Below are 15365 nucleotides of genomic sequence, written 5' to 3' on the forward strand. Positions count from 1 at the left end.
AGCACTGTGAGAGCACAGCTCCTATGCCAGCCTCGGACGCGTCCACCTCCACTATAAATGCCAAAGAGGGATCCGGATGGGCCAGCACTGATCTGGACTTTCCATCGTAGTAGCACCAACGGAAACCACTACACGCCTTCCTGAGTACTCCCGCGACCACCCGTGAGAGCCCTCTGTTGCCAGGAAATAGTGGGGTTATGCAGAGCCAACCAGGGAAGGCCTAGTACCACAGGAAATGCAGGTGAGTCAATGAGAAAGAGACTGATTCTCTCCTCATGATTGCCCTGCATAACCAGGGCCAAGGAGATGGTGGCCTCCCTGATTAGCTCAGACCCTAATGGTCGACTATCTAGAGTGTGTAAAGGGAAAGGTCTTACTATAGGAAAAATGGGGATCCCTAACCGAATGGCTAATGCTCTGTCAATAAAATTCCCAGCTGTGCCTGAATCGACATGTGCCTTATGCTGGGAATGTGGGGAAACTCAGGGAAACAAACAGGCACAAACAGTTGATCAACAGAGGACTCAGGATGAGTGTGGTGCAAACTCACCTGGGGTGATGCCAGAGTGCCCTGTCTGTTGCCTCAACTCCCAGAGGAACCAACACAGCACCGACCGGCAGTGTGTTATCTGCGACCACAGATGGCGCACGTGATGGCTCCTCCTCCCGTCTCCCTATGCGCCGCACCTCCTAACTCCATGAGCGGGGTTGCTGGATGATGGAACCAACAGAGCCCCCTCTGGACGTTTGCGGTTGACCAGCAGGTTATCCAACCGGATGGACAAATCCACCAGTTGGTCAAAGGTAATGTTGGCATCCCTGCAGGCCAGCTCACGTCGGACGTCCTCTCGTAGGCTGCATCTATAGTGGTCGATGAGGGCTCTGTCGTTGCAGCCCGCTCCGGCAGCCAATGTTCAATATTCAAGGACGAAGCCCTGAGCACTCCTCGTCCCCTGCCTCAAATGAAAGAGCCTCTCCCCCGCAGCTCTGCGCTCAGGTGGATGGTCGAAGACGGCTCTGAAGCGACGGGTGAAATCCTCGAAGTGGTCTGGAGCCGTCTCTCCTCTCTAAACATTGTTTGCCCACTCCAGCGCTCTTCCTGTGAGGAAGGAGATGAGAGCGGCCACCCCCTCCCTCCCAAGGGAGCTGGGTGCAGAGTGGCCAGGTAGAGGTCCAGTTGTAGTAAGAATCCCTGGCACTGTGCTGCCGTACCATCATACTCCCTGGGAAGGGAGAGACGCTTCCCCCCGGAATTACCTCCAGATGGAACGGGTGGAGACAACCCCGGTTTTGCTGGGCGAGGCACTAGAGAGACCTCCTGTCTCTCCCAGCGGTCCATGGTCTGGTGAACGCGATCCATCATGGCACCAAGATGATGTAGCATGGCCGAATGTTCCTGGACGCGTTCCTGGACTCCTCTAACCGCGATACCTGTTCCTGCTGAATCCATATTCACGGTGTATAATTCTGTCAAGGTGTGTCTAAAGGCGAAGTCAGGTGCAGGAGAGCAGAGTATGATAAATAAAGTGCACTTTATTAAAGTTCCAAAATGGGAGCACAACAAAACAAACGAGCTCAAAAACACGGAACAATAAAGTAAAGCGCTAAAGAACATTGTATGAAATGAAAATAATTACACATAAAACATTATGGAAAACAGAGGGTTAAATACAATTAGATTGATTGGGGAAATGAAAACCAGGTGTGCATGAAAACCAAACAAGACAAATGGATATATGAAAAATGGAGCGGCGATGGCTTGAAAGCCCGAACAAGGAGAGGAGCCGACTTCGGTGGAAGTCGTGACACTGTCAATCTTCTTATAGATCGCTTTTTATCATAAGCAAGACCCATTTGGAAATCATTCTTGTTATTTCCAAACTCTCTCCGCACAGAATTACAAAACGTTTTCTAAATGGAGAAAGTCCCCATGTTATCCCAGACCAGACCACTCTAGGGTCACTTTCCAATCCCACCTGCTCTCAACTCCTTGGCTGGCCTCTGAGTTAGGGACCTATTGCCTTCCCTGCTCTATGTTTGTTATGAACACTGCTCTCTCTCTCTGAACTGCTCTGTCTCTGGTCTCTCTTTAGCATTGGTTCCCCTCTCATCTTATGGTGTTTCTCTCATTCCCAGACACAGCATTTTTTTCACACCTCTTCATAGCAACTGACCCCCTCTTCCCCCTCTCGTTCTCCAGGTGTGATTCTGGGGGCTGTGTCTGGGATGCTGCTTCGTTATGCCTCTCCCATCCACCCAGACATCGTCATGGTGATTGCGTTCCCTGGAGACATCCTGATGAGGATGCTGAAGATGTTGATCCTGCCTCTCATCATCTCCAGCTTAATCACAGGTACAGTATGGTAGAGTCATGTGTTCAACAGAAGAGAGAGAATTGCTGTTTCTGCTAATATATACAGTAACTATAGACCGATATTTTATTGCCGATATAAAACATTCATTTTTTAAAATACAGTTTATTATTTATTAATTGCCACAGTATCAATCATCGTCTTTCACTATTAGCACTTCAAAGTAACTTAGTACACTTATTTCACACTTCTATATCAACACATATTAGATACAATAGAGGAAAAATGCAAGGCCTAAAAATGCTTGTTTTGGCTGCAGGTCTGGCTGGGCTAGATGCCAAGTCTAGCGGTCGCCTGGGCACCAGGGCAATGGTCTACTACATGTCCACCACGGTGATTGCTGCAGTGCTGGGAGTCATCCTAGTGCTGGTCATACACCCTGGAAACCCCAAGATGAAGGAGCAGCTGGGAGATGGCCAAAAGCACGATGATGTGTCCAGCCTGGATGCCTTCTTTGACCTCATCAGGAACCTGTTCCCTGAGAACCTGGTGCAGGCCTGCTTCCAGCAGGTACAGTACACTAAAACACCCAGAAATATTTAACCAGGCGAGTCAATAATGGCCTGGGTGAGGCACTCTCAGAACGATTCAGTTATATGAAGAACACATTTTATCTTTGCTTCCTTAACGCTAGTTACCAAAAGTTAAGATGGATTGAGATATAAGATATTAAAGACTTGTCTGTCTTCTCTTGTCCAACCTCAGATCCAAACGGTAACTAAGAAGGTGGAGAAGGTGATTGAGGAAGACATCAATGCCACCACCACCTTGGAGGGCCTCCTGTCCAACGCCACCAAGGAGCCTGAGTTCATCATCAAGAAGTCCCTCCAGTTCAAGAGTGGCATGAACGTGTTAGGTATGGCGGCTTCTCTTTTGGACCAGGTCGCAATTGTTTCTACAACCGCCCAACTGAAAGAAACAGCACTTTTAAATTGTCTTTACTTCTTTGTCTGAGAATAAACCCAGTGCATCGCATCATATCACACCTCAATGGAACCCAGGGTGCAGCCCATTCTGCCTCACTAACTGTCATATTTTTGTTCTTCGTCATAAAAATAGATTCTCCATTCACTAGGATCCTCTCTCTCCATATCTCTCTGTGAGCCCATTTACTCTACTCATTCCCAGCTGTGATTCTCTCTCCTGATTGTGTGATGCAGGAGTGATTGGCTTCTTCATTGCCTTCGGCATCTGCATGGGGAAGATGGGAGAGAGGGCCAAGCTCATGCTGGAGTTCTTCAACATCCTCAACGAGATTGTTATGAACCTGGTTATCATGATCATGTGGTAAAAGAGCTTGAGCCTTTCAAGCACATTCTGTATGAACTTATGCTAGTCATAGACATGTGCGTCCACTTCAGGAGTGTTTGTACATCTACATTTGATAATCTGGCACATATTGTAGACGTTGACTGAGATGGATACGTCTTTCTCATCAGAATGTATATATTGTTAAACCTCTCCTCTGCCCCTAGGTACTCTCCCTTCGGTATCTGCTGCCTGATCTGTGGTAAGATAATCTCCATTGATGACCTGGAGGTGGTTGCTAGGCAGCTGGGGATGTACATGGTGACCGTGATTGTGGGCTTGATCATCCACGGAGCCATCTTCCTGCCTGCCATCTACTTTGCCATTGTCAGGAAAAACCCCTACACCTTCTTCATGGGCATCTTCCAGGCCTGGATCACTGCCTTGGGGACAGCCTCCAGGCAAGGGCCACAAACATGGATGCCTCACTATTTACGCTATCTAACTGCTGTCACTGTAAATGTACAGATAACCTTCTATAGAAAAGTATTAAATCTGTCAAATCTTTCATATCTGTGCTGAATGTTGTGGAATATACTGTATGCAACAGCATTACTCTCTCCTTCTGTACCTGTGTTTGTCTCTGTCAGTGCTGGTACACTGCCTGTCACCTTCCGTTGCCTGGAGGAAAACTTGGGCATCGATAAGAGAGTCACCCGTTTCGTGCTCCCTGTCGGCGCTACCATCAACATGGACGGAACCGCCCTCTACGAGGCCGTGGCAGCCATCTTTATCGCCCAGATGAACAACATCTACCTGGATGCTGGTCAGATCGTCACTGTCAGGTAGGGACTGCCATTGAACATATTTTCTGATCAGGGTGGGAGTTTCACTGCCTACCTTCTTAATGTAAGTAATGACATAAACATGACATTACATTTAGCGGACACTATTATTCAAAGACACGTACATTTAGCATACATAGTTATGTGTTAATGGATCATGCAGGAACTGAGCGCACAATCTGTGATGCCAGTCCCAATATCCTAAGTCACTATATTATTATTACAGTCACACCAACTCAGTCTGAAAGTGTTTCATGAAGTAGCTGTACCCATTAGCTCTGTAATTAATTAAGACAGTCCTTGGCTTTGAACTTAATCTGTAGAGCAATTTTAAACAATTAAGTTGTTTCTCTCTTGTCTCTCTTTCTCCCCATGCAGTCTGACAGCTACCCTGGCCAGTGTTGGTGCGGCCAGTATTCCCAGTGCTGGACTGGTGACTATGCTTCTAATCCTCACTGCAGTCGGCCTGCCAACTCAGGACATCAGTCTGCTGGTTGCTGTTGACTGGCTCCTGTAAGTTGATCTGCATTGCTAGTGACTCAGAACCAAGTGCATTTAGTCATATGCATTCAAGGTCAAATGAGCTTATTGTATACACTGAGTACTGCATACAAAACATCAAGGACATCTGCTCTTTCCCTGACATATGACCAGGTGAATCCAGGCGAAAGTTATGATCACTTATTGATGTCACTAAATCCTCTTCAATCCGTGTAGATGAAGGGGAGGAGACAGGTTAAAGAATGATTTTTAAGCTGTGAGACAATTGAGACATGGATTGCGTATGTCTGCCATTCAGAGGGTGAATAAGCAAGACACAATATTTAAGTGCCTTTGAACGGGGTATGGTAGTGGGTGCCAGACACACCCATTTGTGTCAAGAACTGCAATGCTGCTGGGTTTTTCACAGTTTCTCGTGTGTATGAAGAATGTTCCACTACCCAAAGGACATTCAGCCAACTTGACACAACTGTGGGAAGCATTGGAGTCAACATGGGCCAGAATCCCTGTGGACCGCTTCCGACACCTTGAAGAGCCCATTCCCCGACAAATGTATGCTGTTCTGAGGGCGAGGGAGGGTTGAAGGGAGGAGGGGGAACAACACAATACTAGGAAGGTGTCCTTAATGTTTGGTACAGTCAGTGTATGTACACCATGCTTTCAATGATTGTTATTTACATTTGTTCTACCCCTATCCAAACCATTTAGTTTTTATCTCCACACAACACTGGTGTATTCCCAACCATTCCTATTTCCTATCCCAGGGACCGGTTCCGTACCTCGGTGAATGTGGTGGGAGACTCGTATGGCGCGGGTATCGTGTACCACCTGTCCAAGGCTGAGCTGGATGAGCTGGACGCTACACATGGCAAGTCAGGCGACATCGAGATGATGAACAAGACCTCGTCCTACTATGATGACCTCAAGAACCACCACGAAAACAACTCCAACCAGTGCGTCCAGTATGCCGCTCACAATTCAGTCGTAGTAGATGAGTGCAAGGTACAATTCACGCTTACGCACATAGATACTTGTATATAGACGCCTAACATGCTGCATGCTTGAACTGCACCTTTTCTTTTCTCTCTTTTTTCATGTTTTTTCATTTTTCATGTTTGTATGATGCCACTGTAAATACTCACAGCGTTATTTTAAGAAGAAAATCTGAAAAAGACCAAAAAAAATACAAATGTACTGTATATATTTCAGTGTGCATTCGCTTGGAGTAGCAGCTTTTGTGTCATTTTTCTGACTAAGAATACATTCCAAACTTGCAGAAGGTATTTCTGTTCATGTAAATGCCACAAACACCTCTTGTGAAAAATTGCAAGACAGAAAAGAGGCAACCCACAAAGTGAGACAGCATCATTCACAAGTACAAGTGCAAATCCAAATCCGTGTGCTAACCAAAACTGAACAAATGTAAATGCTTTTTTCATAATGTCAAATAAAAGCAATGCAATCTTAGCTCTGCCCTAATGCCCCCCTTAGCTCTGCCCTAATGCCCCCCTTAGCTCTGCCCTAATGGATCTGAGAGAGAGGAAAAACAATCTAAGCTAGGACCTCAGGACATTACATGATGAGCCCCAGCAAACCTCCACCCCCTTCACTACACATGCAGGTTTCACCCCCACATCTCTGGCCCCAAATCCCTTGTCAAATGATGGGGCTTAAGGTCTTTCCCCGGGCTGCTTCAGAGTCTGTGCTGGATTCCTCCTGCTGCTTCGGGGCATCATTTATCAATTTGTGATCAAATTAGCTTTTGTGAGGTTTATGAGAAAGATGCTGTAGCAGTGCATTCTCTTCATACTCTGTCATATCCCTTAAAATGACTTAAAGTCATCTGTCTAAATGTGTAATTTTAAAGAGAATGTAATTTGTGTTGGGATATAAATATTCAGAGAATGCGATATAGTCCTTCATTATCATTGCATATATTGACTGAGCCCTGGCACCCTCCAGACTGGGACTGAGTGATTCTCAGTCTTTAGAGTTGAGATGCCTTTGCATTTACACACTAGCTATTCTTGCTCGTTGTGAGAAATCTGTCTTGCAAAATTGGAAGATGCAAAGTAGCTCATGCAGAATCTGAAACAGTAACACTTTGAATCCACTGTTTGAATAGATCAAGGAAAGTGTTGGCTGCTATTATAATGTGGAGGAATTTGGGCTGCTTGTTTTCTAGTGCAGCAGGCCTTACTATCAAAGGGCCTACTGATGAACCCATTCATTTATTACAGGATCAAGGGTGTTGCTTAGCAACACCGAGGCCCTTGCACTCCAATGGTCAGACCAAGACAATATATTCTGACATTTTTGTATCCATCCATTAAACGAGCGAAACATGGCACAAAGGCTGTTTTCTTCCAATGTTCTCTCTTTATTTTCTTGTGTGTCTTGGCTGTATATAAATGACCTCAAATAACATTTATCCAAAGACGCAAACAATTGTAGAACGCTTTGCAAAATAACGTGTACAGACTAAAACATAACATTGCACTCATTTTGTTGTATTTTGTACCTTGTTTTCTTTGTATCTTTTTCTTTGTATTTAAGAAATGTTATATATGTCACTGCATGCTAAAGTTGTGATTATATGTTGATTGTTCTCAGGTCAGTAGAAAGGGTTGGTGCTCGTTGTTAAGACTTCCATGCTTCCATTAGCATGATCCTCAGTGGTTGTCCAGGGCTTCCTGATACCTTCAGAATACACGTGTCTTCTATATTATCTTACATGCTATCATTGGAGCACAGAACCTATTTTTTCTAATGATAGTTTCTTTTATAAAATAAAACCATTGCAAATGATTTACCATTTTAAAGTAAAAGGCTTTAAGTATATACTTGCATGTGCAATCAAATGCAAACCAAAAGATCAAAGTTGTTTTACAGTTCTTCTGGTGTCTGTGCTCAAAAGCATTAAGTCCAGAACATGAAGCATGCACTGTGCCTGTTCACGCAAATGTGTGAACCTGCTGTTTAGATCTCCATGGTGATTGCTTTCAGGTAACCTTGGCCACTAACGGCTCTACTGCTGCGGCAGCTGTGGCGGAGCGCACACTTGTTGAGGAGGAACCCCGGAAAAGTGAATAAAGCCAGCACACAGAACCCCAGCTCCACAGGCTTTCTTATCTGGTGAAAAAAAAATGTGAACAAAAAAAAAGTCATGCGAACAGAACTACTAATTGTTTTTCTTATGTATCTTTATTTTGCATTTGTATTAGTCCCTTTACAGTGTTTCTAACCATCTGACTGACAGATGAATAATACTAATTAACTTATCAGTGAAACGATAACAGAGGTATGTTTTACCTGTTAGAACACTAATGTGTGCATCATAGAAAACACTTGAACAACGGACATCAAGGCTTGGAAGGGAGGGTGGGAAGAGCAAAACAAACTGTTAAATTATTCCTAGAATTGTTTCTATGAGAGCACTGCATTCAAAACAGGGGGAGGGTCAGTGTGTGGGGGAGTAACACTGGAACAACAGTCCTTCAGAGTGTGATGGTAGCTGTGAGTTTGACACTGGCAATCTGGAAGTCTAACAACAGACGGAGTGTGGGACATAATCATGCTAAACATAAGGTATGCCTGTATCAAACTCCACATTACATTTTTAGCAGCGTATCATTACTATTATCAATGATACCACAGTAGACAGCTGTTATTTGACCCCTGGCCCCTTTTACCGCACAAGATAACCTTTTACCTATACCTGACAGAGCCCCTGTAACCTCTCTGAGTGTCTTTGCTACCTGCTATTACCCACAATCCCATGGGGGAACCCCGTTGGTGATAATGTAGAATGTAGAGATAAGGCAGGGTCTGCAGACTGAGTCTTACTCCACAAGCACATGTTCTCTGAAAAGCACAAAATACAGAAGAAACATGGAACCTCTACTCCCTTTTTAATTCTTATACATTTTGTTGACTACTGTAAGGGAGAGGGACTTTTTCAATGTCGCCTCTAGTGTGAGATTATTTACTGTATCTGTGTGTGCGTGTGTGTGCGTGTGTGTGTGCGTGTGTGTGTGTGTGTGTGTGTGTGTGTGTGTGTGTGTGTGTGTGTGTGTGTGTGTGCGTGTGTGTGCGTGTGTGTGCGTGTGTGTGTGCGTGTGTGTGCGTGTGTGCGTGTGTGTGTGTGTGTGCGTGTGTGTGCGTGTGTGTGCGTGTGTGTGCGTGTGTGTGGGATGGGAGTGAGAACATGACATATCTCCCCATTACTGAAAGGACCAAACAGGCATATGATAAATCAAGCCAGAAGCCTTCGAAACGCCTCCATGACACTTACAGTCATTGATATCGTCTTTTGGGGTTTCTTACTCTGCACACAATCCATTTGTAGCTAACTCCAGGTAGAAAGTTTCTCACTCATTTAAACTTCCAAATTAGCTATTAAGAAATTGATGAAGCTCTCTGCCCCGCAATTACTGCAACACATGAAAATCAAAAGTAAAGGTAAAATTTGTCTCCAAATACAAATATATCAATATCTTCAGTTCAGGACTGTATTTCATATGAATTAGTTCAAAGTACTAGGAAGTATTTATTATACCCATCCCAGATATTCTGAAGCTATCAATTTCATGATGTTGAGAACCAAGAGTTAATTGGGAAGTACCAAGAAATATATCTAGAACCGTGATTAGTACGAAAATATAAAGCACAAATTAAGTTGTTTTAAAACAGAATACAAAAACAGAATATAAATTGAATACTGAGTCCATATAGCACAATTGCAGCTTAGAGTATAAACTAGGTATGTATGATTTTTTTAAATCCCTTTTTGACACTGATGTCTTTTCACATTCATCATTCATACTTTGAGGAACCCAATAAGGGAAACTATACTCAGGCTTTAGCACAAACTCCTTGGATTTGAAAGAGACACTTTCACAAAGTCCTCAACACGTTTAGCTGCTCATTAAAGAAAATAGGCCATTGACAATTGCCTTGTATAGCACAAGTTGGATATGGATGCTTGACTTTGAACACGTGGACTGTTTACCACCTTGATATTTTTTAAAGAGATGTTTTGTATACTTGAACCTATATGACAGAGATAAAGTTTCCCTTTACAACTATTCATAAGTAAGCTACTTTTATTAAGGGATTCTTGTTAGGAACAGCACACAAAAACTTGCCAAATTTTCCAACATTAACATTCCAGTGACTCAAACTTTCTTGGGTTCCCTTTTTGCATGAAAGCACAAACACATATTTGATCAAAGATGGTACAGAACAACCACAGAGCTTACATTAAAGTGCAAGTTTCAACAGGTTGATAACTCCCTGCACAACTAGTGTCCAGGTGGAGGTATTACATCCTTACTATTTTTTTTCCAGACCCTTAGAGGGGTCTTCTTAGTGATTAAACAACTCTAACCTCTTACCACAGATGCTGACAACTGTTCTCAGAAACCCTGAATGCTGCAGCTATGTGTATCATTGGTCTCATATGGTTACTACTGTAGAGCAGTCATCTGGATGCATGGAATGTTCACTGCAGACTTCCCAACTATTAGGTAGGAGAATTCTATCCCCCTAATGGAACCTAAATGTCTAAAAAGAGAAACACACAAAGTTAGATCACCGGCTGCTAATATTTAATGCGCGTATGTGATTGTATGAGAGATGTTTTGTGCAGGTGAGGCGTTCTGCAGGTGTGGATGTAATTTCTTTATCCGTGTCGTGTCCTGCTCTCTTGTCTTGTTTTGATCATTTTGCTCAATGACAACCTTGCCTTGAAGATGTTAACTCTAAACTGTGCAGTCAGTTTGACTGTCAGGACAATGCTGATTAAAGTAACAGTAGAAAAATGAACACTCACATTCATAGTGCAGTACACAGTCCTTTAGTTACCTTAAACACTTTCTCAGTCAGAAGATCTACGCCATGTTGCTTTTGAGCTTGTATAACTGCCATCACACACAGACACAAATACACACACATGCATGCACACTTGCGGACACACACACACGCACACACACTTACACACTTAAACCTGGAAGGTCACCACACACATTCTTACATGCAATGAGTGAGCTGAAGAGCACAGCATTGAAACCCCCGATGGCCCTAGGGCCTAACCTTTGACCATGTGACCTTCAGTAATAAGTCCTCCAGTAGAGAGAGGATGCAGACCAGTGATTCATCATGGGGATTGAGTGTTGGACCATTATTATGTTCAAACTCACTGTTTGCATGAAGTAAAAGATGAGTATAATTTTTATACACCACTATCTTAAAAGCATGATATTGAAGTGCCTCCTTGCACTTTGTGTATATATTGTAGGTAACAGATATTTTTTGGTTTTATTTGGGGGGGGTGTTGACATGGTATGTAGAAATAGAAATGAATTGCTGTGACATTTTTTGTAATCCTCTAGAAAAATATAATCTATGTTCTGAATAAAAATAGATTAGTCAAAATGTATAGAAAATAATGTGCAAGAAATTGTTGCTGTTAGCTAGTTGTCTCACTTAGCTGTCACACATCAATGTATAAATATATTGTTTTGTATCTAATGTAAGCGTCTTGAATGTTTGTTCCAAGGAGATATGTCGCGTGCATTCCTTTTCACTGTACATAAATATATATATATATAATTACTCTGTTCAATGGCACTGCAGAACGTTCCAGAGGATACAATGATTTTGAAGCAAACATGTTGAACTGGAAAGACAAAGCGAAAGAGGAAGGAAAGTATCTGATTAAAGAAGGGAGTCCACATGGGGTGGTGGGCTCTTTCTAATTTGGTGAGATGTGGATGTAATCATGACCAGGTTTGCAGAAGACAAAAAGATCCCAATTTTTTTATTTTTCCTTTATTTTACTAGGCAAGTCAGTTAAGAACAAATTCTTATTTTCAATGACGGCCTAGGAACAGTGGGTTAACTGCCTGTTCAGGGGCAGAACGACAGATTTGTACCTTGTCAGCTCGGGGGTTTGAACTTGCAACCTTCCGGTTACTAGTCCAACGCTCTAACCACTAGGCTACTAGGCTAGGCTACGCTGTACGTACTATTAACTAATGAAACAAGCACAGCCGAGCTGTTAGTTTAGTTCATTACGACTGAAATAGCAAATCTGATCAGAATGTCAGGTGTAGTTTGCCAAAATATATCTCCTAAGATGATCGCCCAGATCCTGGTCAAAAATTCATTCTAGACTTTCTACCAGAGAACACAAACACACCTTTAGTGTCCACCATCTTGTTTTGTGCAGTATGCACTATGCTGTGGCAATTACAAGACATGGATATCTATACCAAACAGTCAAGGTTCATGTTTAGATTCTGCCTAAGAGTTAAACTGTAACAGTAGTGAGCCCAAGTGTCATATCCATGCACTAGCCTCTGTCGAACCAGCACTTTCAAACCACCAGCACCATTTCAATAAACCCTCCAGACACATATTGATCATTTTGCCTTTTTGCTTTTCCTAATTGTCATCACAATTGTCTGCATGCACCAACAAATCCAATATATTAAGTAAAGGATGTCAAAATGGAAATTGATTGGCACAGTATTTCTAAGAGTAGCCAGTAGATCTTTATATCTATAAGTCTGTATTCTACAGAAGTCTCTGTCTTTCTGATAGGATCATCCGGAGTATCCTGATAACCTATCTATTTGAAATGTTGTTGTTGTAATATTGATGTAAAGGGAGAGCTTATGTGGGGGGAAATAGAATATTAAAAAATAAAGGCAAAACATATATGAATTATTTTCTTTACCAGCTCTGTGGTATAAAAGTATGTTCATATCAATAAGTGTTGTACCTTTGGTGTACATATGATTATGATAACTAATAAATGTTGATTCATAACTAAACGTGGTCTGTCCTTTTATATTTTTTGATGAACACAACTTACAAGACTGAGACAAAAATGGAATATCGTATTGTATATATGCTACCTTCATACATTCTCCCAACTATAAAGTCATGACTTTTCATGGCATACTGTACTCTGAGGGTTGACTGTCAGTTGATTGACACGCACACACACAAGTTTTTTACTGACAAGTTATGAATAATTCACTGCAGCCTTTTGCTCTGGCTCTACTGGACTCCTGTCTCTGTGGTGCTTCTCCAATTAAAGCTCAGTAATTATGAGTGTCCTTCCCCCACATCTCCTCTGAGACAGAGAAAGAGACAGACAGATTCATTTAGACAAAGGTGATGAATTATTATTGTATTGATGAAAATGAATAAGTAGTATGGACACATTTACTTAATTTACTGTATTGCTCTGCATTTCTACCATTAAAGACAAGCCAAACATACAACTGGAGGACAAACAGAAAACATGGATACACAGGAGTAATAATATCAACTGAATGATAGGCGAGCACACTTGGTGTAAACTGATTGACACTTCTCTATGACACTTCTCTATAATTCAATACACCTGCCTCACACCTAAACCAGGTTAAAGTTTAAACCTAAAACCACAGTGCAAACAGAAGACAAACCACCATCATGATGCACATAATACTTAGTTTAAAGTAGGTGATGCTGTAACGGTTTTCTTTAGGTGAAGTAGAGGCGAACCAAAATGCAGCGTGGTTGTTATTCATTGTACTTTAATAAAGAAACTGTACACGAATAAACTAACAAAACAACAAACGTGCGAAAACCTAAAACAGTCCTATCTGGTGCAAAACACAGAGACAGGAACAATCACCCACAAACACACAGTGAAACCCAGGCTACCTAAATATGGTTCCCAATCAGAGACAATGACTAACACCTGCCTCTGATTGAGAACCATATCAGGCCAGACATAGAAATAGACAAACAAGACATCCAACATAGAATGCCCACTCAGATCACACCCTGACCAACCAAAACATAGTTTGCTTTGTATGTTTCTATGGTCAGGGTGTGACAGATGTATAGAGAAAATCTCTACAGAGAGAAAATCCCTGCTGTTGCGTATTTAAAAAAGATTTAATTTCACCTTTATTTAACGAGGTAGGTTAGTTGAGAACAAGTTCTCATTTACAACTGCGACCTGGCCAAAATAAAGCAAAGCAGTGCGAGACAAACAACAACACAGAGTTACACATGGAATTAACACGCGTACAGTCAATAATAAAAAAAAGAACGTCTATATACAGTGTGTGCAAATGGCGTGAGGAGGCAAGGCAATACATAGGCCATAGTAGCAAGTAATTACAATTTAGCAAATTGACAATGTAATGATAGATGTGCAAGTAGAAATACTGGTGTGCAAAAGAGCAGAAAAGTAAATAAAAACAATATGGGGATGAGATAGGTACATTGGTTGCTTATTTACAGATGAGCTATGTACAGTTGCAGCGATCGGTTAGCTGCTCAGATAGCAGATGTTTGAAGTTGGTGAGGGAGATAAAAGTCTCCAACTTCAGCGATTTTTGCAATTCGTTCCAGTCACAGGCAGCAGAGAACTGGAACAAAAGTCAGCCAAATGAGGTGTTGGCTTTAGGGATGATCAGTGAGATACACCTGCTGGAGCGCGTGCTAAGGGTGGGTGTTGCCATCGTGACCAGTGAACTGAGATAAGGCGGAGCTTTACCTAGCATGGACTTGTAGATGACCTGGAGCCAGTGGGTCTGGCGATGAATATGTAGCGAGGGCCAGCCGACTAGAGCATACAGGTCGCAGTGGTGGGTGGTATAAGGTGCTTTAGTAACAAAACGGATGGCACTGTGATAAACTGCATCCAGTTTGCTGAGTAGAGTGTTGGAAGCTATTTTGTAGATGACATCCCAGAAGTCGAGGATCGGTAGGATAGTCAGTTTTACAAGGGTAAGTTTGGCGGCGTGAGTGAAGGAGGCTTTGTTGCGGAATAGAAAGCCGACTCTAGATTTGATTTTAGATTGGAGATGTTTGAAATGAGTCTGGAAGGAGAGTTTACAGTCTAGCCAGACACCTAGGTACTTATACATGTCCACATATTCTAGGTCGGAACCATCCAGGGTGGTGATGCTAGTCGGGCATGCGGGTGCAGGCAGCGAACGGTTGAAAAGCATGCATTTGGTTTTACTAGCGTTTAAGAGCAGTTGGAGGCCACGGAAGGAGTGTTGTATGGCATTGAAGCTCGTTTGGAGGTTAGATAGCACAGTGTCCAAGGACGGGCCGGAAGTATACAGAATGGTGTCGTCTGCGTAGAGGTGGATCAGGGAATCGCCCACAGCAAGAGCAACATCATTGATATATACAGAGAAAAGAGTCGGCCCGAGAATTGAACCCTGTGGCACCCCCATAGAGACTGCCAGAGGACCGGACAGCATGCTCTCCGATTTGACACACTGAACTCTGTCTGCAAAGTAGTTGGTGAACCAGGCAAGGCAGTCATCAGAAAAACCGAAGCTACTGAGTCTGCCGATAAGAATATGGTCATTGACAG

The 15365-nt window shown here is 42.8% G+C and overlaps 1 protein-coding gene across 2 annotated transcripts in view; it reads left to right on the forward strand.

The window, feature by feature from the left end:
• The window catches only part of LOC109889489 (excitatory amino acid transporter 2-like), a 50728-nt gene extending 37972 nt beyond the window's left edge, over window positions 1–12756 (forward strand). Inside the window, exons 3-11 of one of the 2 annotated variants that reach the window (XM_020480939.2) lie at window positions 2201–2353; window positions 2632–2882; window positions 3078–3228; window positions 3533–3659; window positions 3848–4081; window positions 4271–4465; window positions 4844–4978; window positions 5731–5919; window positions 7973–12615. In XM_020480939.2, the coding sequence (XP_020336528.1) occupies window positions 2201–2353; window positions 2632–2882; window positions 3078–3228; window positions 3533–3659; window positions 3848–4081; window positions 4271–4465; window positions 4844–4978; window positions 5731–5919; window positions 7973–7976 (1439 nt within the window). In that variant the 3' untranslated portion in view covers window positions 7977–12615. Of the gene's footprint in view, window positions 1–2200; window positions 2354–2631; window positions 2883–3077; window positions 3229–3532; window positions 3660–3847; window positions 4082–4270; window positions 4466–4843; window positions 4979–5730; window positions 5969–7972 lie in introns of both variants that reach the window. The other variant, XM_020480937.2, reaches the window with a different exon arrangement.
• Window positions 12757–15365: the final 2609 nt, after the last annotated feature.

The sequence above is a fragment of the Oncorhynchus kisutch genome, linkage group LG4 (assembly GCF_002021735.2).
Source record: "Oncorhynchus kisutch isolate 150728-3 linkage group LG4, Okis_V2, whole genome shotgun sequence".
NCBI lineage: Eukaryota > Metazoa > Chordata > Actinopteri > Salmoniformes > Salmonidae > Oncorhynchus > Oncorhynchus kisutch.